The sequence below is a fragment of the Saccopteryx bilineata genome, chromosome 2 (genome assembly GCF_036850765.1).
Source record: "Saccopteryx bilineata isolate mSacBil1 chromosome 2, mSacBil1_pri_phased_curated, whole genome shotgun sequence".
NCBI classification, from domain to species: domain Eukaryota; kingdom Metazoa; phylum Chordata; class Mammalia; order Chiroptera; family Emballonuridae; genus Saccopteryx; species Saccopteryx bilineata.
The window spans coordinates 120,330,128-120,354,326 of record NC_089491.1 but is presented as its reverse complement, the minus strand read 5'-3'; the positions used below and the strand labels follow the sequence as shown (position 1 = coordinate 120,354,326).

At 41.6% G+C, this 24,199-nt stretch overlaps 1 protein-coding gene across 4 annotated transcripts in view; it reads right to left on the bottom strand.

The window, feature by feature from the left end:
• UBE2N (ubiquitin conjugating enzyme E2 N) overlaps nucleotides 1-11,580 on the bottom strand; it is a 49,970-nt gene extending 38,390 nt beyond the window's left edge. For 2 of the 4 annotated variants that reach the window (XM_066257753.1, XM_066257755.1), the window contains exons 1-2: nucleotides 11,222-11,580; nucleotides 2,954-3,104 (exon numbers count right to left, since the gene is read on the bottom strand). Coding sequence is in view for 1 of the 4 variants with exons in the window: in XM_066257757.1 (XP_066113854.1) it covers nucleotides 11,222-11,251 (30 nt within the window). In the remaining 3 variants the exon portion in view is untranslated. Of the gene's footprint in view, nucleotides 1-2,953; nucleotides 3,105-3,796; nucleotides 3,838-11,221 lie in introns of those variants that run through there. The other 2 variants (XM_066257756.1, XM_066257757.1) reach the window with 2 other exon arrangements.
• Between the last annotated feature and the right edge of the window lie 12,619 nt (nucleotides 11,581-24,199).

Sequence of the window (24,199 nt, the reverse complement as noted above, 5' to 3'; positions counted from 1 at the left end):
GGAAAGAGAAATAGCTGCTCTTTAGTGCCTCTCACCAGAAACCCAAACTTCCCTAAATCCAGACACCCAGGAGGGAAGATGAGGAATATACTACCAGACCAGGGACATACCAACTTAAGGCAAACTGTATTGCTAACAGGGACTCACTTGTGCAAAAGCCTCCAATTAAACTACAATAAGAAGACTTCTGATTTACAAAAAAAAAAAAACCTAAATAAGCACTTAAGACTCTGCACATGAACATTTTTATCTCATGGGTCCAAATAATAAAGTATAAAAACACATGCACTGCCAGTTATTATGTAGGGACAGATATGTTCTAGCACATTCTACCTACAGTACCCACAGTTTATAGAATCAAATTGCCTGGGATCATATCACAGTTCCACCAACTACTTAACCTCTCTGTGCAGGTTTCCATATCTGTAATATAGACATAAACTGTATCCACATCACAGAATTGCTGTTAAAATTAATCAATGCATGTAACATGCTTAGAACAGTGCCTAGTACATGGTAAGTGCTCAATAAGAAATGTCTATTGTTAACATAATAAAAACTGTATGACCAATCCCACTTCAAGAACAGCTGTCACACCACACTCTGGTAAATGATTTAAGACTAAGTATTAATTGAACAATTCAAAGCGCAACAATGCTTTGTTTGCCCAACAATACTTGATGCCAACTCCCCTAAGTTGTACTTAAACAGTAGTCATTCTTTTTTTTTTTTTTAAACAAATTTTATTTTATTTTATTTATTTTTTTTATTTATTCATTTTTTTTTTTTAGAGAGGAGAGGGAGAGACAGAGACAGAGAGAGAGAGAGAGAGAGAGAGAGAGAGAAGAAGAGACAGAGAGAGAGAAGTGGGGGAGGAGCTGGAAGCATCAACTCCCATATGTGCCTTGACCAGGCAAGCCCAGGGTTTCGAACCGGCGACCTCAGCATTTCCAGGTCGACGCTTTATCCACTGTGCCACCACAGGTCAGGCAACAGTAGTCATTCTTAATGGGACACTAATAACTATATACTATGCACCACACACACTGGATTTTTGGTATATGCTATGAATTAATATATATTCTCATTCATCCATCTCCCACCTCCCAGTTTTTATATATTTGCTATTCCTTTTGCCCCAAACTCACTCTTCCTCCCCTTCAAATTTAAAAACACTTCCTTAAACAGGTAGCTTTTTTAATCCTTAGACATCCTTAAATCTCATGCATGTCTTCTTTGATAACACACCTCACTGTAACTTGTTTCACAACTGTGTTTTCCACTAAGCATGGACGCCTACCTCATTCACCTGGCTTAGTGCTGAATACATATTACGCATTCAATAAATGTTCATTTAACTGAACTGAAATGAGTCTTATGAATAAGTAATAAAAAGGCAGACAAATCAGAGTTATGAAAGACAGAAATTTGGCCTTGGGCTCTTACTAGCTTAGTAAGCCTCTTTTGCTGCTGCACCATAGTAAGAAGGTGTAGGGGACAGACCCCAATTCTTAAGGGTCACTAAAACCACACTGACTTTACAGGAACAAAATTTTCCTTAGTATAACTATAAAGAAATCTTAGAAAGTCGCAAAGAAATAAAAAGTGCCCACAATCTCAAGACACAAAAATAACGTTATATTTTTTTCTAGTAGTATTCTCTTGATGACAACGCCTTCAATTACTGGACTGTAAAGACTTTGAAAATAAGAACTGATTTGTCCAAAATAAACCAAACTTCCAACAGTGACATATTGTGAAGTTACTGAAAACTAAAGGAGCCCGAGCAGGCGGTGGCACAGTGGATAGAGCATCAGACTGAAATAAAGAGGACCCAGGTTTGAAACCCTGAGGTCACTGGCTTGAGCGCAGGCTCGTATGGCTTGAGCGTGGGCTCATCAGCTTGAGTGCTGGGTCGCTAGCTTGAATGTGGGGTCATATCTATGACCCCAGGGTCACACTGGCTTGAGCAAGGGGTCACTCAGTCTGCTGTAGCCCTCCCCTCCACCCCCTGTCAAGGCACATATGAGAAAGCAATCAATGAACAACTAAGATGCTGCAATGAAGAATTGATGCTTCTCATCGCTTCCTTCCTGTCTGTCTGTCCCTATCTGTCCCTCTCTCTGTCTCTGTCACAAGGAAAACAAACAAGAAAACCAAAGAAGTTAAGAAATCTGACGAGAAAATAGCCAACTTTTTAAAAAGGTAAAATATTTCAACATCAGATTCTGAAACTAATAACTAAAATACTTTATATTATAGCTGAATTCTAATTATTTAGAAACAGGTGAATTACAAGCCAAGTCAGAATTATAAAAATATCGATGCCTAAGAACCCTTAGGAGATTTTAGAAAAGCTTTATCAAAGACTTTACTAAATATACAATGTTCTGAATGATGTGGTGGAGCTCTGGAAAGAATGACTAATAAAGAATTCTTTCTGCTGATTCTCTGAGGGCTCTTAACCAGTTATCCAGTTCTTCCAACCACACATTAATGGCTTCTGCCACCAGATATGCTAGGGCCATGGTTCTTACTCTCTTAGACCACAGCAAGTCCCTGAGTTACAAACACCCAACTTAGGTACAACTTGCTCTTAGGGACGGAGCACCACAAGACCTACTGGTAATCAGCTGCAGTTGGATATCAGTAAAAATGATGTCAGAGTTACTTGCTCCCATGCCCAACAACTAACCAATGAAGACCTCCTGGAACTAGAGCAGCAGATGATAGCATTTAGAGAAGAAAACAGGGACCTAGAAACTCTAGAACCAAAAAAGGTTTAAACAAAAAGAGTGAGCTGATGTTTTCTGTCTCATTGAGACAGGAATAGCAAAGTCAGAAGAGCAAGATCCTGACACAGAGAGGGTCACCAAAGTTTACCGTACAATTACCGAAGGCCTAAGATGCTACAGGGCCATTATGATGAGAAAAAGAAAAGCTCTGTACAAACCTCCCTTGATGTCTACTTCAAGAAACTGACTTCAGCAGCAGAATCAAACCCTGACTCTCTACCACCAGTCCCATCCTCTCCGGCAAGTCCATCATCTTCTGCATCATCCAAGATTGTTTAAGGTTGTATTTGAACATGTTTAAGTATTTATCTGCACAGAAAGGTAAAAATAAATACTATGTTAAGACAAACATCTAAGTGGCATTTAATAGGTAAATGAACTTGTTCCAACTTACATACAAATTCAACCTAGAACAAACTTATAGAACCTACCTTGTTCATAACCTGAGGACTGTTTATATGGCGATGGTGACCCTACAGCCTTTCTAACCCATAAATTAAAGATAATATTTAACATTAAAATAAAAATTCCACTTGGGAAGCATTCTTAAAATTTGCTAAGATTTAGCTGAAGTTCAGTGACTCCCTATTATTTCATCCTTCACACATTACATTTGCAAAGAAAATTTCAACTGTATAAGAAAATACCAGTCTGATTCATTTTTCACACACAAAAAACTAATTTTTATTTCTTGATTATCACATTACTACATATACTATGCCTTTTGAATCTTTTTTGTTTGTAAAATTATGTAACAGTAGTCAGGCACCCACATCACAACTGATGACTGACTACAACTGTAACTTCCAAAGCCCCAGCTGGATGCTAACCTTATTTTCTCATTTCTGGAACCAAATGCATCCATAATTTACAATAACAGATTTAAATGTATGTTCAGAACATATTCTATTTGAATCTATACTATAAATTCTTTTCTTAAACCTATTTACCCACAGGTAAAACAAATTACTAGGTATAAGAAAAAAAGCAAAGGTACTGACTTGCAAGTCGGGACTCCTTAGTGATCAGACTTCTTTGGCCTACAGACTCAGAGAGAAAAAAAAAGGATGGTGTCCTTTACTGTGTAAAACTCTATGGTTGTAAATGGTAACAAGACTGAAAAAACTCAAGAATTCCACTAAGCAAACACATAACATTTTTTATGTCATTCAGCATGGGGGATATTCAGAAAGTGATTGATGATTTGACAAAACTCAATTTCTATTGTGAGTTGATTGATTTGAACTGAAGAAAGTGATTGACACAGAGGAGCTCAAAAATAACATTTAACTGACTACTAATTTTTAACTTTCAATTATGCCCAGATTTCATGATCAAAACATTAGGGAACATATTAGGCAAAAAAGTATAATCATTACTAAAAGTAGTCCAGGGATTCTCAACCTAAAATCCAGGAAGATGGAAGGAATTCACAAATAAACTTGTCAAGAACAAGAATCCCCAGAAGTCATATGCAAAACATATTTTTTATGTCCTAGGAAGGTCAGAAAACAATTGGGGCAATCAAAGGGGCTAAGAACCATAATGTTTCTAGACAAAATTTCACTATAAGTTTATCTGTTACCTAAGGATGTTTTAATTACAATTTTTAACAAGTCCATCCTCATCATGTTAAGTTTTTCAAGTCTTTTTTTTTTTTTTTTTAAAGGAAGGGGGGCGGATATTATAAGCCAAAGATTTTCAGGGCTTAAAAAAGGCTCAGTTTTCTGAATACTTTTCTTACTACAACCTACCTTATGGACTAAAATACATAATTAAACGAGTAAATTTTAAAGTGATAGAAAAAAGTGCTATCTATATATTTAAAATCAAAATTATATACAACTCAAGCCTCAATACAAAGTCAGATCATATTAGGTTTTTAAGAATTTGAAACTAAACTTCATTGAACAGAAAAATAAACTTTAGGAAAGACTAGTGAAATTCTAATCTCAGATTAGTTTGCTAGGTTTTTTACTCAAGTCAGTCAACTCCTCAGAGTAAATTAACTACTATTTCCTAAGGTTATACTGTTTTCATAATTAATTTTAAGACAATTAAAGGAAAGTCACTGTATATGCAACAGATAAAGCTGAAATAAATTTGTTTTTGACCAAGGCCACAAATACCTCATTTATTTGTTCCCAAAATAACTCTGGTTCTTCTTTATGACAGAGGGATTAGAGAGGACCTCTTATTTTAGCTACCTTTTAACCTATATGACTTGAAGCTTTAAAATTGCTCAGCCAAAGCTAGTACTAAACTAGCTCTGGTCCAGAAGGGAAGAGAGAGAAAAGAAAGTTCTAAAACATCTATTGAACACAGAACTGCCAAGATTCAGTATTAATTCACACATATGCAAAATACCACTATATATAGGACTATTAATTCAATTTATATAGCAAAAATTTGGGGACAATCTAAGTTATCAACAAGCAATTTGTCTAACCACAAGGTTCCACAAAACGCCCTTTAAAAAATGACTCAGGCCCTGGCCGGTTGGCTCAGCGGTAGAGCGTCGGCCTAGCGTGCGGAGGACCCGGGTTCGATTCCCGGCCAGGGCACATAGGAGAAGCGCCCATTTGCTTCTCCACCCCTCCGCCGCGCTTTCCTCACTGTCTCTCTCTTCCCCTCCCGCAGCCAAGGCTCCATTGGAGCAAAGATGGCCCAGGCGCTGGGCATGGCTCTGTGGCCTCTGCCTCAGGCGCTAGAGTGGCTCTGGTCGCAATATGGCGACGCCCAGGATGGGCAGAGCATCGCCCCCTGGGGGGCAGAGCATCGCCCCCTGGGGGGCAGAGCACCGCCCCTGGTGGGCGTGCCGGGCGGATCCCGGTGGGGCGCATGCGGGAGTCTGTCTGACTGTCTCTCCCTGTTTCCAGCTTCAGAAAAATGAAAAAAAAAAAAAAAAATGACTCAGCTTGGCCCTGACCAGTTAGGTTAGCTCAATCGGTTAAGAGCATCATCTAGAAACGACAAGGTTGCAGGTTGGATCCCAGGTCAGGGCACACGCGGGAAGCAACCAATGAATGCACGACTGAGTGGAGCAACAAATGAATGCTTCCCTTTCCCCTCCCCTCACTCTGCCTTCCTCTCTGTCTCTCTAAGAATCAATCAATAAATTAAAAAATTAAGCCCTGGTCCAATAGCTTGGTTGGTTGGAGTGTCATCCCGGAGTGCAGAGGTTGCCAGTTTGATTCCCCAGTTAGGGCACATACAGTAGCAGCTAGATGTTCCTGTCTCTCTCAAAAAAGATTCAGCTCAAATATATATTGGGGGGATCAAGGTATTTGCATGAGGAAGGGAATAAGCCTAACATACATGCATGCACTAAGTCTCTCCGGTCTTTCTGGAAAGATACACAATAGAAACTGATTATCTAGGGAGGAGAACTAGAATGCTGATGGTCAGTTGAGAGTCTTGAATTTTCCTCTATGTACCCTTTAACAGGGGTCCCCAAACTTTTTACACAGGGGGCCAGTTCACTGTCCCTCAGACAGTTGGAGGGCCGGACTATAAAAATAACTATGAACAAATCCCTATGCACACCACACATATCTTATTTTAAAGTAAAAAAACAAACTATGGGCCTGCTTTGACTAATGAGATGGTCAATGTCCAGTTCCATATTTGTCACTGCTAGCCGTAGCAAGTGATATGACGCGCTTCCAGAGCTGGGACGCGTGCATCCCGCGTCACTGGAAGTAGTACTGTACATGAGCGATGCCGCTCACTGACCACCAATGAAAGAGGTGCCCTTTCCAGAAGAGCAGTGGGCCGGTTAAATGGCCTCAGGGGGCAGCATGCGGCCTGTAGGCCGTAGTTTGGGGACCCCTGCTTTAGAACCTTTCAAATGTTGTGGTCTATGTATTTCCTAGGCAATAAAATAATGACTTGTTTTTTAATGAATTCATGGGTAGAATTAGAGACTAACTTTTAACTCAGTGATCATTCAAATAGAATCTACTAAGCAGTAACAATATCAAATTATGATATAGATTAACTTTCCTAAAACTTTTTTCCAAAGAGACTGAGGCACATCCATTCATCCAATCAATATATCAGTGCCTATTAACATGTTCCAGGCATTAGAGCAGTACCCAAATCACTCAAGTCTTTGCCTTCATGGAGCTTTAGTAGGAATAGAGATAAAAAGTAAAGAATACAACCTGTAGTAGTGGAAAGTGCTAGACAGAAGAGAGGGGAATATGAGGATGAGGAGAAGCTAGGGGGAGGGGCAGAGGGAAACTGTGTTTTAGGGCTCTTAAGATAAACCTTCCAGAGGACATGACACCTAAGCCATGAACTGATTATGACAAAGCAATGCAATAAACAGGAGAAAAGCCGTCCCTGTAACTGGAAAAAAAAAAAGGTTCAGTGCACAGGATATAGCAAAGTAACAGTGTGGCTGAAGTGGAACAACGCAAGAAGAGACATGCAAGAGATAATCTCAGAGGTAGGCAGATCCCAGTAGCATGAAAGACCTTACAGGTAGGAGAAACAAGTCAGTATTTTAATCTAATTGTGATGAAGAACCTTTGTAAAGTCCTGGACAGGGGAGTGATATGGTCTATATTTTAAAAAGTCTCCTTTTAAGCAGTAGTTATTAAAATAGGCCAGGTAACAAATGATGGAATTGAACACTGGTTTGAGAGAGATGGAAGAAATGTGTTTGAATTCAGGATATATTTTGCAAGTAGAGCCTACAGAATTGACTACTGGATTGAAAACAGGAATCCAACTAGGTGAATAGTAATTCTTATTTTTTGTCTTTTTTATATACAGTGTGTCCGTAAAGTCATGGTGCACTTTTGACCAGTCACAGGAAAGCAACAAAAGACGATAGAAATGTGAAATCTGCACCAAATAAAAGGAAAACTCTCCCAGTTTCATACCTATTCAGTGCAGTTCGATGTAGGCTCATGCACAGATTTTTTAGGTAGCTATCCCATATAGCCTCTACAGACTCATCACTGACTGATGGCCTACCAGACGGGGTTTCTCCACCGAACTGCTGGTTTCCTTCAACTGCTTATCCCACCGAGTAGTGTTATTCCTCTGTGGTGGCGCTTTGTTATAAACACACCGATATTCACACTGCACTTTAGGCACGGATTCGAATTTAGCGAGCCACAGAACACACTGAACTTTCCTCTGTACTGTCCACATCTCGACTGGCATGGCCGTGGGCTGCTCCGTTGTATACACAGTGTTACGTCATCATCTGCGCATGCGCACATGCTGCCACATCATCCTACAGAAACTGGGAGGGTTTTCCTTTTATTTGGTGATTTCATATTTCTATCGTCTTTTGTTGCTTTCCTGTGACCGGTAAAAAGTGCACCATGACTTTACGGACACACTGTATATACACATTTTATTAATTGATTCTTAGAGAGAGGAGAGACAGAGAAAGGAGGGGAGGAGTAGGAAGCATCAACTTGTAGCAGTTGCCTCTTCTATGTGCCCTGACCAGGCAAAGCCCAGGTTCCGAACCCAGGATCTCACATTCCGGATTTACATTTTATCCACTATACCACCACAGGTCAGTGAATAATAAGTCTTATATTTGTATAGGTACTTATTATAGGTCTCAAATTCCTTTAAATGCATTATTTTATTTCATAGTAACAAGAGACTAGGGAAGGTCAAACTGAGTCAAGATCCAAATTCTTCCTCTTGCCAGTTTTAAGACCCTAAAAAAGTCATTTCAATGGGTTTCTATACTAAATGTATTGCCTACATCACAAGATTCCCACAAGTATCAAATGGTTAAAGAATTCTGCAAATAGCCTGACCTGTGGTGGCGCAGTGGGATAAAGCGTAAACCTGGGACACTGAGGTCGCCGGTTCGAAACCTTGGGCTTGCCTGGTCAAGGCACATATGGGAGTTAATGCTTCCTGCTCCTCCCCCCTTCTCTCTCTCTCTCACTCCTCTCTCTCTAAAAATCAATAAATAAAATATTAGAAAGAATTCTGCAAATAGAACTGATGAGCATTTTGAACTAGATGGCATATTATAGTTGTCCAATGAAAGATAGTATGTTCCTATCATTCAGGATGGTAGAGTTACCCTCAACCCCACCATCATTATATTCCACAAAGAAATTTGTACTGTGGTTGTCAGAGAAGAGGCAAACTTTTTTCTTCTTCTAATACTTAAAAAATAGACATCTTCATCCTGGCTAGATAGCTTGCTGGGTTAGAGCTTCATATGGAAGTGCAGAGGTTGCAGATTCAATCCCCGGTCAGTGCACATATAAAGAACAGATTTATGTTCCTGTCTCTGTCTGTCTCTCTCTCTCTCCCTCCCTCTTCCTCTCTAAGTCAATTAAAAAAAAACTTTTAAATAGACATTTTCACTGATTATGGAAAAATCTACATAATATAAGCATGGGCAGGTGCGCACGCACACACAAACACCATCAGCATAATTCTTCCTAAGAACTGGAGAAAGCAGTTCTTTTAAACTATAAATGGCATTAAAGCAGAACCACCCAAGTTTTATAAGATAAAACCTAAAAACCTAAATCACAGAACCTTTTATTAAAGAGATGCTATCAACGAAATCCTGCAAAATTAAAATGAGGAGTTATCACTGTCTTGGTTTCAATAGTAAAATGTAAATGCCTAATGTAAACTAAATTATTGTGTGCCAAATGACTTATGAGGACCTCAACTGATTACCTTAAATCATAATCACCTTAAATAAGGTTTCACAAAATTTATTTTTCCATCCAAGGCTTTCATATTACTGCAGAATATCTCCAGAATAAAGCAGAAATAGAAAATATATGTTGTCTTTAGTTCACTATATATTTTTGGAGAGTACCTTGAATGTCAAAATTATGCTCTGTACTTAGCCGATAACCAGAACAACAGTAAATAATTTGAGGATATCTGGTATACAGCTCTATCTCCACCCCCCTCCCATTTTCAACTGGGGCCTCAAAAAACATGCCCATTGGAGCTATGTGACTGCGTTAAAACTAAAAGCACACAGTAAGGCCCTTACAATGCATCGAGCAACTGCACTTCCTTGGACAAGGTCTGAGACAAATCTATAATACAGTACAACAAACTTTGTACTATGAAGTTTCACATTATTATTTAGAATTTCTACCTCCTAACATGTCTTGTTTCTCTACATTAAGCAACTTTAGGTCAGAAACACCCCCCACCCATCGCAGATATATTTAATTTCAAATGCAGGAAGCACTACCCAATATCATCCTTCAACAGGTCTTTCATTTAGTAAGCATCTCCCCCAAACTTTGAAACAAACTAGAGTAAATAAATACACGTTGACCAGGTTACACCAAGCAAAGTGATGCTGCAATTTACTCAGTTTACCTTATATACAGGGTGGGGCAAATATAGGTTTACAGTTGTTCATATGGAAATACAATGATTAATAAATAATAACAAAAGAGTAAACTGTTTCACGTACTCACAAGTGTAAACCTACTTTTGCCCCACCTTGTATTGAACACAGAGAAACAGAAATTCAATTCATTTCCTTCATAATAACTGACCAAGAAATTCAAGGCTTTGCTATTGTGAGTTGCAAGTAAAATAACACATCTGAGAACTTACAAAACCATGATTCCGAATGTTTCACAGTTCCATATGTACTTTTCCAAGTATATTAATAATAAGAAGCTGAAAAACGGTCTAATCACAATATCCAAACGCAAAAGATTTCACAAGGTCCCCGTACCTACAAACCCCCAGTTCAGAGGAAATGAATTCAACTATTTTCCCTGAACCGAAACAGCTCCAAGTTTGCAAACCAGACTAAATCAGTTCATGGAGATAACGACGGAGAACTACCGAAAGAGACTGCGGAAGCAATGGTGCGCGGAGCCCCACGTCCCCGGACCCCGGATGCCAGGGGCGAGCATGTGCCCACGGCGGCGGGACGCGCGGCCCTCTCGGGGTGCAAGGCCTGGCCCGGCCTCGTCCGACCGGTTCATTCATTCTGAGGCTGGGGCTGCCGCACCCCCGCCCGGGTCGAGAGGGGGATCCGGGACCGAGGGGCCGTGTCAGGCCACAACCCCCGCCCAGAGTCCGGGCCCCGCTGCGATTCCCGCGCGACCGCGGCCTCCGCCGGAGGTGGTCTAAAAGACCGCGGAGGCCTGAGCCCAGGACCACTACCCCACCCTCCACCAGGGCGCGGGCCAAGCCCTCCCCGCTCTCAAGGGGCCGCCTAAAAGCCCCGGGTCTCCGCCGCCGGGCGGCCCCACCACGGCCGGAAGTCTCCCCGCGCCCCCTCCCCAGCGCCAGACTTCCCTCCCGGCCGCGGCCAGACCCTCTCCGCACTGCCTCCGACCTCCTAGCACGGAGAGCGGAAGCGAGGGGCCCCGTAGCCCGGCCCGCCGACGGGGCAAGAGCAGAACTGGGAGCCAGAGACCGGCCTGGGCGGTTACCTTGATAATCCTGCGGGGCAGCCCGGCCATCTTGTCAGATCCCAAGTTCGGCCTCTGGTCTAGTCTCCGGCTCCGCTCGCCTCACGCACGAGTGGAAGTCCCAGGCTCCACTTCCGGGGGACGTTGCCGCGCCCGCCGCCGCCGCCGCCGAGGCCCCTCGGGAAATGTAGTCCCTGCTCGGGCGCGGGCGCGGGCGGTCTTCCCCAGACCTGGCCTCCTCCCCCGCGCTCTCCGCCCCAGCCCCGGCCTGAAGGTGGCGGAAGTGACACAACGCGACGGGGCAGGGAATTGGGGGAGCCAGCGCGGGAAGGCGCGGAGCGCCGGCGCTTGTAACCGAGCCTGCCGCGCAACAGTGGGACTGGGCGGTCCGTTCCCGCCGGCCTCCTGCCCGAGGCCACGCCCACGCCACGGGCGACGTAACGGAGGCCCGGCCGCCTACGTAGCCCATTCATTCGTTCGTTCGTTTGTTCATTCAACATTCCTGTACTGCGCTCCGCCAGGTTGGCGGGCGTTGCAGGGATTGTCTGTGGTCAAGTTGAAACCCCGGCTCCTTTCTCACTGAGAGAGAGAACGAAATTTGATAGCAAAACTAACTGGGTCTCGCAAGTTACCGAAGAAAACCCTAGCCAGAGAGTTTTGATGTTTAAAGTTTGCATAAATTGGGCCTTTTTAACTAGGGAAGGCTAAAACACAAGGGTTTGGGGAAAGGTGGAGTAGGGAAGAAGAATCGTTTCTGAACGCCTGCCTGGACCTAATGGTTGAGGCTCAGAGAAGCTAGCTAGAGGAAAGACCAGGGAGAGGATTAGAGCCCAGATTAGTAATCTCTCCAAGGGATTACTCTATGTAGTCTTTCTTTTTTAGAGAGACTACCCATAGCTTGAGGGGGGTGGAGGGGACTAAAGGAGGATTAGAGTGAGGGTGCCCAAAATGGGGTTGTTGGGGAAGCATTTCGTGACATCCTGATGATTCATTGCTCTGTGGTGGGCTTTTTACAGATTTTATTTTACTTCATTTCCACCTCGCAGATGAGGCTCAGAGAGGTTTAACTAACATTTTCCAAAGTTATGCAGAAGAAAGTGGAGCTGTTTTAACCCCAGGCAGAACTGCCAAACCATGGACCTCTCAACTGCTTAACTACAGTGTTTCCTAGCACAGTAGTACAGAATAGACTGAAGAATGAAGATGCGCCAGGTGTTATGTTATAGGATAAGAATTCGATTACGCTGATGCTATCTTCCAGGAACTTATAGAGTCCAGTGAAGAGAGACAAATAATTAATTATAACCCAATGTTTTAAGGGCTATAATATGTATTCCAAGGTGCTATTTGAACACAGGGAGGCATTAATTGCTTGAGAAGTCAGAAAAGGCTTCCCAAAGGAGAAGTGGAGTCCTAAAGGATGAGGTTAAGAGTCTAACTGCCTGGTAGGGAAGACCATGCCAGTCATAGGAAATAGCTTGTGAAATAGCATTGAGCTATAAGAAAAAAATAAAAGTGCATTAAAGAAATTAGGAATACGAATGCAAGAAACCTACTAAGAATAACAGAAAACATTTTGTGCTAGGCACAGTGCTAAATGATTACATGTATTATCTCAATTATAAAGTGTATAAGGTAGGCTTTCTTATCAACAGTATTTTCTAGATGAGAGACCAAATCTCAGAGGTAATAATATCAGATAACCAAAAGTCTGAACTGTGTGGTTCTGTAATTAGGAGAATCTGGGAAAGTAAATGACATTGGACAAGGATACTTTCAGAACATTTAGAGAGGACCCAGGAGAATTCACCCTGATAGGAAAAAAGGCAGAGTGAATATTGAGTTCGAAGTGTATTATTGCTTAACAAACAAGCTCACTTAGTGCTTAAAATGACAACAGTCATTTATTTAGTTCTAGGATCTGCATTTTGGGCAGGACTTGGCAGAGAAGGCACATCTTTGTTTCAGTCTGGGCAGTCAAGCTGGGGGCAGACCCACTTCCAACATGGTTCATGTATCTGGCAAGTTGGTGCTGGCTGTTAGCTGCTTTCCCGTGGGCCTCTCCCTAGGACAGCTTAGGCTTCCTCATTGCAGGGTGGCTGGGTTCCAAGAGTTGGTGTCCTAGCTAGCAAAACCAGATGCAGAAGCTGAATCATCTTTTTTGGCCTAGCCTTGAAGTCACGTAGCAACCCTCACACCATAGCCTACTGGTCAACAAAGTTACAAAAGTTCACCCAATTACAAAGGTTAGGGGGCCTGGACTCTACCTCTTGAAAGTGGAATGGCAAGATTCTAAAAACTAGCAGAGTATGTGTGATAGGAGATTTTGGTTGTGGCCAACTTTGGAAAACATAAACTGTTTCACAGGTATATTTGTCAGAGTAAGCTTATAACACACCTACTAGAGAATCATCTGCCTGTGATTTTAAGTGCTGGTTAAAATAAGCATTCCTGGAGCCCTTTTCCCAGAAATCCTAATTCTTAAGATGGGTGATGAGGCCTGGGTATCTGCATTTAAACACCATGGATAATTTTGATGAATCTTAAAATTTGAGAATGAAAATTTTTGAGTAAACAAGAACAAACTACATAGACAAAAAATATTGTCACGTGCCTTCTTTCAGCTCTTCTCCAACAGAATGGAGAGTGAGTATCATGCAGGTTAAGAGTGAGGTGTTTGCCTGACCAGGTGATAGCACATTGGATAGAACATGGACCTGAAACTCTGAGGACCCAGGTTCAAAACCCAGAGGATGCAGGCTTGAGCACGGGCTCACCAGCTTTAACGTGAGGTCACCACCTTGGGTGTGGGATCATGGACATGACCCCATGGTTGCTGGCTTGAGTCCAAAGGTCGCTGGATTGAAGCCCAAAGTCACGGGCTTGAGCAAGGGGTCACAGACTCACCTGGAACCCCCCCCCTCCCAGGTCAAGGCACGTATGAGAATGCAATCAATGAATACTTAAGGTGCTGCAACTAGGAGTTGATGTTTCTCATCTCTCTCCTTTCCTGTCTTTCCCTGTCTGGCACTCTCAGGCTCTCTCTCTCTCTCTCTCTCTCTGTCTCTTTCTCTCTCTAAAAAAAAAAAAAAAAGAGTGAAGTGTTTGGAGCCCAGGCCCAGATTTGAAAAGTTGCTTGTTCTTCATCTTCTTCCTCTATAAAATGTATTTACTTTATTGTGATTGTTGTGACATTTCAATTATCTATACAAAAGATGACATAGCAAAGGCTATTATTTTGTAATCTTAATAGAACCAAATATAGTTACCTTAGGAAACCAGATTTTTAAAACTTGACAGTATAACCTTGTTTGGCAGAGACTGGTTGGAGTGACACTCTGTTAGAGTATTCACACTCTTTATAGATAGATCGATACATAGATGTAGATATATAGATATAGATATATAGTGTTATATAGATATATAGATATACAGAGAGAGAGAGAGAGATTGAGGGAGGGAGGGAGAGAGGGAGAGAGAGAGAGAGAGAGAGAGAGAGAGAGAGAGAGGTATTCGTGGCTCTTTTAGTTGTTTTTCCCACTCTTTTCCTCCTTAAGAACAGCTCATATTATACTCATCAGGAAAATAAAATCTGAACTTCTGATTCATGAAAGTTTTGCAGAACAGAATAAATTCCAGAGGGACAGGTTGCCACAGGGCTAAGATGAGGTTTATTCTCAATTTAGAAAGCTGGTTTAGAATCCTACCTACTATATCCATAAAATATGAATAAAAAAAGGATATTGACAAAACTAGTTGAATCGATTTCTGCAGGGGAAAGGTGCTGGGCAGCTGGAGAACAGAGGAAAAAGGAAGATTCTCTCTATATTCTTGTACCTTTTGGACTTTAAACCATTAAGTTACCTATACAAAGCATAAAATAAGAGTCCAGCCGGACCAGGCAGTGGCGCAGTGGATAGAGCATCGGACTGGAATGCCAAGGACCCAGGTTCGAGACCCCAAGCTCACCAGCTTGAGCGCTGGCTCATCTGCTTTGAGCAAAAGCTCACCAGCTTGGACTCAAGGTCGCTGGCTCGAGCAAGGGGTTACTCGGTCTGCTGAAGGCCCGCAGTCAAGGCACATATGAGAAAGCAATCAATGAACAACTAAGGTATCACAATGCGCAATGAGAAACTAATAATTGATGCTTCTCATTTCTCCATTCCTGTCTGTCTGTCCCTGTCTATCCCTCTCTCTGACTATCTAGCTGTCTCTGTAAAAAAAAAAAAAAAGAGTCCAACTCATGAATTTCAACAGTCTAAGAGATATTCAAAGATCTCTCAACACCAATCAAGATTGATATTATACCACTGATAACTTATAAAAAAGATTCTAGTCCATCGTATTGAATATATAACAGTTACTTATAGCCTCACTAAGCTGAACAGTGCTATGCAAAACTCTTAGCTAATTCATCTTCTTGAGCTCTTTGTCAGGCCTTGCTCTCAACCATTTTATTGTTTTTTGGTTTTTTTCCCAGTCTTTGTTCCTTCCCGGACTCAAACTACAAATGCCTTTGAAATATGATATAGAGAAAGCAGTAGCAAGAATGCTTTGTTGCAGAATTAGAGGAATCTTGCTCTATGCAAATCTTTTACTTTTTATTTTACTGCCTCCTGTAAATTTCCTACCCCTTAATATTTCAGGTTTCCTAATTTGCCCTATAATAGCAGATGCATAACACTGTATGTATTGTAATATCTTGAAACATTTATACCTGAGCTCTTCAGAGTCATGGATTTCTCCCATCTTGGCCACTAGGGCCTGTGACATGAGAGCTCACAAAAAATATTTGTCAAGGGAATGAATCAATGACTGCAGGCTGAAAATAAATACCTGTTTGAGAATGGTTGATGTAGCTTCATGATTTATAAGTAGATGTTGACAGAAAGCGTAGGATGTTTATGTTCATCTCTGAACTTTTCAACTTGATTTTCTGTATGGCATCAGAGCTTTTCTCACAAGCCGACTAATGCTTTTCAGAGACAACAGAGTAGATCAGTTTGGAAATCAGTTACCTTTAACAGAGGCCCTGTTTCAAATCATAAGCTATAATAGCTATCAGGCAGAAGTGTTTGCTTGCAACTAGTCTTATTGTTTCTTGCAACATAGCAAAATTGTTTTGTGGGCGATCAAGACAGAACTATCTGTGAGATGAAGGTTCATGAACACTCTCAAGGAGGAAGTGGGTGTGGAGGAAGAAAAGATTGCATACTGATGTTTTTAAAAAAGGAACACCTGCCACCTCATATTTGTGACTTCATTGAAAATAGCTGAGCATTTACACACTGTTAACCCACACAACACCAGCCTGTAAGAAGGATCTGAGTAGGTACATCCATGCTCATAGGAGCACGATCTTGAGGTTGAAAGCCTCAGGAAAGATGAGACGCAGGAGAGTCAGAGTAATGAGGCTCACCTTAGTGTAGTGATTTACATTTTTTCTTTTTTACACATAAAAGATATATTAGTTCTAATACTATCCATTATTTTTCCTATCACCAATACTTAAAAAAATTCTGTTATACAATCAAAATAGGCTGACATTGATAGCTATTATATATAAAAATAGTGCACTATTTTCTTCTGCAGACTAACTTGCCTTCTAAGAGCTGGTAAACACTTGCTTTATGCTTTGCACAGCATTTTTGAATGTTTTCTCATCCATGGAGCCTTTAAGTCCACTCACCCTGGAGGCATTCTGTAGGGCCCATCATTGATTCTGTGACGTTCCTATAAAGGCAAATGGCGGGGGGTGTTCCTTTCTCTGGGTCAGTTCCCAGTGGAAACAGGATTCCAGAGATGGTGACTCAAGACATTTGGCCAGAAGCCTGGCAGAAACAGGAATTCTGAAAGCAAAGCTCTTTTCCCTGCCTCTGTGTGCCATCCCTTCAGGTTCTTCTCAAGAGAATTGTTTGCATTCCGTGTCCTTGGGTTGCAGTTGCGGCATAATGCCACCTGTGGCTCAGTCTGCCCAGCCTGCCTTCCTTCCTTCCTCCCTTCCCCCACTCCTTCCCACCTGCAGTGCCCCACCCAAGTTTCTTTCCAGGACACTCCCATCACCTTTCTTCCAACACCATCACCTGCCTCTCTTTCTAATAGGCTTCTCAGTTGTGTCACTTGCTTTCTGCAGAAAACTGCCCACCTGGTTCCAGTATGATTAAAAATGTTTTTGAAAACTTTGTTTTGCTTCTGAGTACAGTAATTTGGGATCCAATATACTCTTGAGCAGAGGTTTTCAAACTTTGGAATGCTAATCACCTCAGAGGCTGGTTAAACATCCAGCTGCAGGGGCCCCACCCGAGCTCCTGAGTGCCAGTCACAGGCACCATGTATCTGGGAGCTTTAGCTCCACAGGATCAACAGAGTCGCTGAAGCTTGAGAGTCACTGTCCCACATTGATATGCTCAAAAAAACAAAACAGCTGCCATAACCTTGACTTACACTTTCTTGTTCCTGTTTTTCTACATCCTTTTGATTCTTATTTACTCCTGCCTATTCTAATTCTCTTGCTCCAAGTGTTAGATATTCTAGATTGTTGGGGCTTAAATTGGCCCAAGTGTTCAGTATTCCAGGTTTTAAGGAAGCCAATGTTGAACTCAAAAAGAGTTTGGAGCCTGACCAGGTGGTGGCACAGTGGGCAGAGCATCGACCTGGGATGCTGAGGACCCAGATTTGAAACCCCGAGGTGGCCAGCTTGAGCACAGGGTCACTGGCTGGAGCATGGGATCATAAACATGACCCCGTGGTCACTGGCTTGAGCCTAAAGGTTGCTGGCTTGAAGCCCAAGGTTACTGGCTTAAGCCCAAGGCTTGAGCAAGGGGTCACTGACTCAGCTGGAGCCTGTCCCCCACTCAAGGCATGTATGAGAAGTAATCAATGAACAACTAAAGTGCTACAAATACAAGTTGATGCTTCTAATCTCTCTTTCTTCCTGTCACTATCCCTGTCTGTCTGCCTCTCTCTCTCTCTCTCTCTCTCTCTCTCTCTCTCTTACGCATGTGTGTGCGCATGCTTGCCAAAAAAAGAAAAGAAAAGAAAAGAAAAAAGAGTTTGGAGGTTTTGCCTAAAAATAAATTATGAAGATTTAGAAAAGGGTCTTAGTTTCCAAACAAAACCCAGAAGTGTTCCAAAGAAGAAAGAAAAGAGTTCTTACAGTAAAAGGTACATTCTTGACAATTATCAGTTCTGCATTCTTATCCCCAGGATTGGTTCAGGATGGTTATCAGTCAGCTGTCAGGCAGTCTGGATGATAGGTGCCAGGTCCAGAGGATGGATATGGTCTGACCATATCCTGTGGTCCGAGTAATAGATGTCAGGTGGTCTGAATACATGAGTCCTTCAGGGGAGTAATCAGAGGGTTATTTGGAGATATGGTGTATGTCCAGATGTATATATCCAGGCACTGACACCGGACAAGAAAATTCAAAAAGTTTAATATCCCAGGCTAGTTAGAACAAGAACAGACCATTTCCTCATGCCTCAACCATCATAATGTTAACAATTGTAGCAGCTTAGTTAAAGTGACTTCATTTTATATATTCTCTATCTTCACTTTTTCCTTGCCAATAAATAGCACTCCCTTCCCCTCTTGAAATCATAAACAATGGAAAGAAATGGAGATAAAATATTGCCTTCATGACCAATAATGCCGATTGGAGAATACAGCCCTAAGTGAGCAGTAACTTGGGTTTACTAATTAATTACACCCTCACAAGCTCCCCAATTTCAGGCATAGCCACCCAGTCACTTAGAGGAAAAGGGACAGAAAGAATGAAAGGAGGAAGAGAGATAAGGATGAGCAGACCCAGTTCATTATCGTAAATTCACTAGTCAGAAAACTTACTCCTCATACCCTCTAATCACAAAAGCACTTGACATTTTCTTAACCTACTGCTTACTTTTCATCTCAAAGCCAACCTCAAATCACAGCCTGGACAATCTCATTGCTCCGAATATCCTGTGATCATCATACCTACACTCTAACATAATTTTCACATCTTGTTGTCTTTTCACTCACATCATGTTTCCTTTTCACCTGCAGTTCCCTACTCCATCTGCCTGCTGGTCTTTCCATCCTCCACAAAGGGCATCTTGCACATTATGTTCTAACAAATGTCCGCTGTATTAACACATCTGTTTACCAGACACCCTTCTAAGGCAGAAAGCACAATATTCTTTGTGCTGTGTGTCCAGCAGTAACATCATCCTGGCACATGTTCTGTCCCTCCTGTCTCCTTCATTCTCTACCTTGTATGAAATAGACCCTCCCTAGGAACTAAGTTTTAAATTTGGGCAAGGTAGAATCTCTGATCTTGAACTTACTTTCTAACAGGGAAAACAGACATTTATATTAATCTATTTGATGTGATAAGTTCTGCGACTGTAACATTTAGATACAGTGAAGAGTATATAAAAGATACAAGGGAGGCTTCATCCACTCAATTATTCAATAAACATTTAGTGAGTGCCAAGTGCCAGGCATTGTGCAAGAATCTGCAGGTAAAATGGTGAGCCAAATCAGACATGGAATTCCCCTCACAGAGAACAGATGCAGACACATATGGGTAAAATTATTATAAATATGAAATTTTATTCAGGATTCTTGGTTACAGGCACAGAAACTGACTCAGACTAACTTAAACAGAAAAGGAATTCAATGGAAGAACATTGGGTCATTCAGACTCAGAACACAGGAGGCATATCTGGAGCTGGGAGAGGAAGAGAGCCAGGGGGAATCACCAGTTTTTGGTTCAACACTTCTCCCTGGTCCTCCTCCTGGTATGCTGTTCCTGAGTTCTGAGCCTCTCTAGTTACGATTCCCATTTCTAACTAGGGTGGGCTCATGGCAATGGGAGTCTGAGATCTAATCTTAACTTACACTGATTTTCAAACATTTCATAAGTCTCAACCCGCTCCTCATTCCTTCTTCCTAAATACTTGGTGCCACCGATTATTTGAGCCTTGGTGGGATCTGAGCTTAACTATCCTGTGTTCTGCTATGTCAGGTGCCATGCCTACCTCTGCTGGCTTCCATCCGTGTTCGCATGGTTCAGGTGTGATCTCTGAGAGAAGAGAACAAAAACATATTTATGCTGATATGAGTATTTTGGTGTCTTTGAGGCAGCTTTCCTGCACAAGGAGATTACTCACAGATTAGTTTTTAATTAACATTCAGTTTTTTAAGCAACAGTAAAGTCTACATTTTCCTTATGCTTTCAGGTTCAATTTACAATTCTTATCATTCTAGTTATAAGGCTAGCAGCTATATAAAATAAAACTCTCAAGAGAACCTTTTGTAAAAGTAAATTAAATACATTTAAGCATTTGAAATTGCACTTATAAACTTAAAATATTAAATTTTCTTTTCCAGTCCTTCAATTTTCTGATGGACAAGTACCTAATAACTCTTACAAATTAAAAAATATAGTGAGCCATCTATTAAATAATCTAATTCTGCTTCCAGACCTAATACAATTCCAAGCCCTCTAAATGGGGTGGTCTCACCACCATTGTCACATGAATTCAGGTAACACATATAACCTAAGTTCCAAGTGTGATGTGAGCCTCTAACTTCCTACCCAGGTTGTTTCACTATTTGATTTACCAACATATTCAATAAAGCTATTTACTATTTGAAGTTAATCAGAATTCTGTTCACATTCTATCAACAGGGGAGGCTTACACTGCTTATATTTAAATGACATCCAGCCCTAGCCAGTTGGCTCAGCCATAGAGCATCAGCCCAGCATGTGGATGTCTCGGGTTTGATTCCAATCAGGGCACACAGGAGAAGCAATCATCTGCTTCTCCATGCCTCTCCCTCTCCCTTCTCTCTCTTCATCTCTCTCTCTTTCCTTCTCACAGCCATGGCTTGGTTGGAGTAAGTTGGCCCCTGGCACTGAGGATGGCTCCATGACCTGGCCTCAGGCTCTAAAATAGCTCTGTTGCTGAGCAATGGAGCAACAGCCCCAGATGGGCAGAGCATTACCCCATAGAGGGTTGGCCGAGGGGATCCCAGTCGGGGTACAGGAGTCTGTCTCTCTGCCCCCCACTTCTCACTTAAGGAAAAATAAATAAAAGACATCCAATTGTATTCTATACCCATCTCCAGTCTTACAGTCACAACATCAAAAGCATGATAACAACACTTACTCTGACATGGTGACAGTTATTTCTCTTTCTCTCCTCCAGACCCACTCTTTACCTTGTCCATCCTGCTCTCTGCCCAAAACGTTGATCTGAATGGACTACACTTGCATGAAAGGGATTCCTTGCTCTCTGGTTTCTGATTGGTTTGGGCCATGAGGAGCCCCTTCAGGGCACTGCAAAGAGAGGGATGTGAAGGTTGCTCCTTGCAAAGTCAGCTCTGGCTGGCTATGCCCTTCAACAGAAAATTACTGCTCCCTTCAAAGTAGCCAGTTACAGGATTCTCTCCTCTGGGGCCCAGCAACTGCTCCTTCTCTTTGTCCCTTCTGGCCTAGAAGGAACAGCCAGTGCTAGTAAGCTCTGGTTATACTCCTCCTTCTCTTCCTCCTCCTCCTTGTGACTCTGCTCACACCTCTATCAAGATCCCTCTGCATATAACCCCTCTGGGATTATACCAATTGAGTATGTCATCTGTTTTTGCTGAGACCCTAATTGATATACCAAGTTAAAGCTAGAAATAATTACTGTACTTTTCAGGCTAAATTTATTTATTTATTTATTTATTTTTTAAAATTATTTTTATTTATTTATTCATTTTTTTAGAGGGGGGGAGAGAGAGAGAGAGAGAGAGAGAGAAGGGGGGGAGGAGCAGGAAGCTTCAACTCCCATATGTGCCTTGACCAGGCAAGCCCAGGGTTTTGAACCAGCAACCTCAGCATTCCAGGTCAATGCTTTATCCACTGCGCCACCACAGGTCAGGCCTAAATTTATTTTTAATTACATTTATCAGATTATTCCTGACAGGCAAAAGAAAAGGATTATATTTTAAAGCCTAAGAAACAAGTAATCTCCTTGGGTGAGATATTCATTAAAAATTTATTATACAAGTATTTATTAAGCACCTACAATGTACAATTATTGATAGCATTGAGTGCTTGCTACATGTCAGGTTCTTTACTAAGCATTCTACTTACCCTCTACCCGACAATTTAATAAAGTAGGAGATATCATTATTATTTTTCTTTGACAAAAAATAAACTGAGACTCAAAAATATTAAGTATATAAATTGTTCCAAATAACGTAAGAAGTGAGGGGGTCAAGTTTCAAATTTAGGTAAAGCGATTCTCAGAATCCACGTGTTAAGCTTTGCACTCTACTGCCTCCCTACCATTACGCTGGACCTCTAGGAGTACACCGATGAGAAATAAAACGGGCCTACCTGCAGGAAGCCTAAGGCCTTACGGGGAGAGAGGACATAAATGTAAAAATCACTTGGAGTGTTGATAAGAGAGTTTTTGAAGGAAACATAGCTTATAATCTGTGGTTTGTACTGTACTTACTATTAGGGAGGCATTTATATTTTAATTAGTACTGATCCTTTGGATACATTTTTCTTGACTCACTTGTGATTTGAATTATTTTCATTCTATCATTTCAGTTAGGATTAGGTTCCACTAGAAGTAAAAGAGGCTCAAAGTAACATTGATTTCAATACCATAAAAGTTGCCTGACCTGTGGTGGCACAGTGGATAGAGTGTCAACCTGGAACGCTAAGGTTATCGGTTCTAAACCTCAGTGCTCACCTGGTCAAGGCACAGACGATGAACAACTAAAGTGAAACAACTATGATATCACTCTCTCTCTCCCTCTCAAATCAATAAATAAAATTAAAAAATAAATAAATAAATACCATAAAAGTTTACTTCTCTCTATTGTAAAAATCCAAAAATAAGATATCCAGAACTGGGATCTCTGGTCCACAAAGATCCAGCCTCTTTTCTGCGAACTGATCCTCATTCCAAAGAAAAGGCCCTTATCCTAGTGTTCTAAGGTATTGAACAGAACATCCACACTCCAGGAGAAAGGATGCAGAAGGGACAAAGTAAAAGGGGCAAGGAGTGCATACCAGTTGCCTTTAAGGAAGAGCCCTAAAGCTGCTGCAAGACACATTTGTTTACATTTCATTGGCCGGCACTTAGTCACATGGCCACACCTATGATCACAAGGGAGGTGGAAAATGTGTATTTTTTTTAAAGGTTGAATTATTTAATTTTATTTATTTTTTACAAAGACAGAGAGTGAGTCAGAGAGAGGGATAGACAGGGACAGACAGACAGGAACGGAGAGAGATGAGAAGCATCAATCATTAGTTTTTCATTGCGCGTTGCAACACCCTAGTTGTTCATTGATTGCTTTCTCATATGTGCCTTGACCACGGGCCTTCAACAGACCAAGTAACCCCTTGCTGGAGCCAGTGACCTTGGGTTCAAGTTGGTGGGCTTTTTTGCTCAAACCAAATGAGCCCGCGCTCAAGCTGGCGACCTCGGGGTCTTGAACCTGGGTCCTCTGCATCCCAGTCTGATGCTCTATCCACTGCGCCATCGCCTGGTCAGGCGAAAATGTGGATTTTTGAATGCCGCATAGCCATACATTCAGTCAAAGACTATGAGTTCTATTAATATGAAGGAAAGAGAGAAATAGCTGTTGGGGAATAACTAGCAGTTTCCACTGTAAATTTCTCACAGTTTCTGGTGAGGTCATTTAACAATGTGATTAAAGATATAAAATTTATTCTAACAAAGCTAAGCAAACACTTCTTAAAGAGAACACTCAATGCTTATTAGAAAAACAGGGTTTTTTTGGTTAAGTTTCAAATAGATGTGGTCTCTTAGAGAGCTTTTTTCTTTACTTGAGGTAATATCATGTAAGTTTTAGGTATACAATATCTGTATATACTATAAAGTGATCTTCACCAAAAATCTAGTTACCATCCATTTTCATACAATTGACCCCCTTCACTCATTTTGCCCCCCTCCCAACCCTTTCCCACTGGTAACCACCACACACAT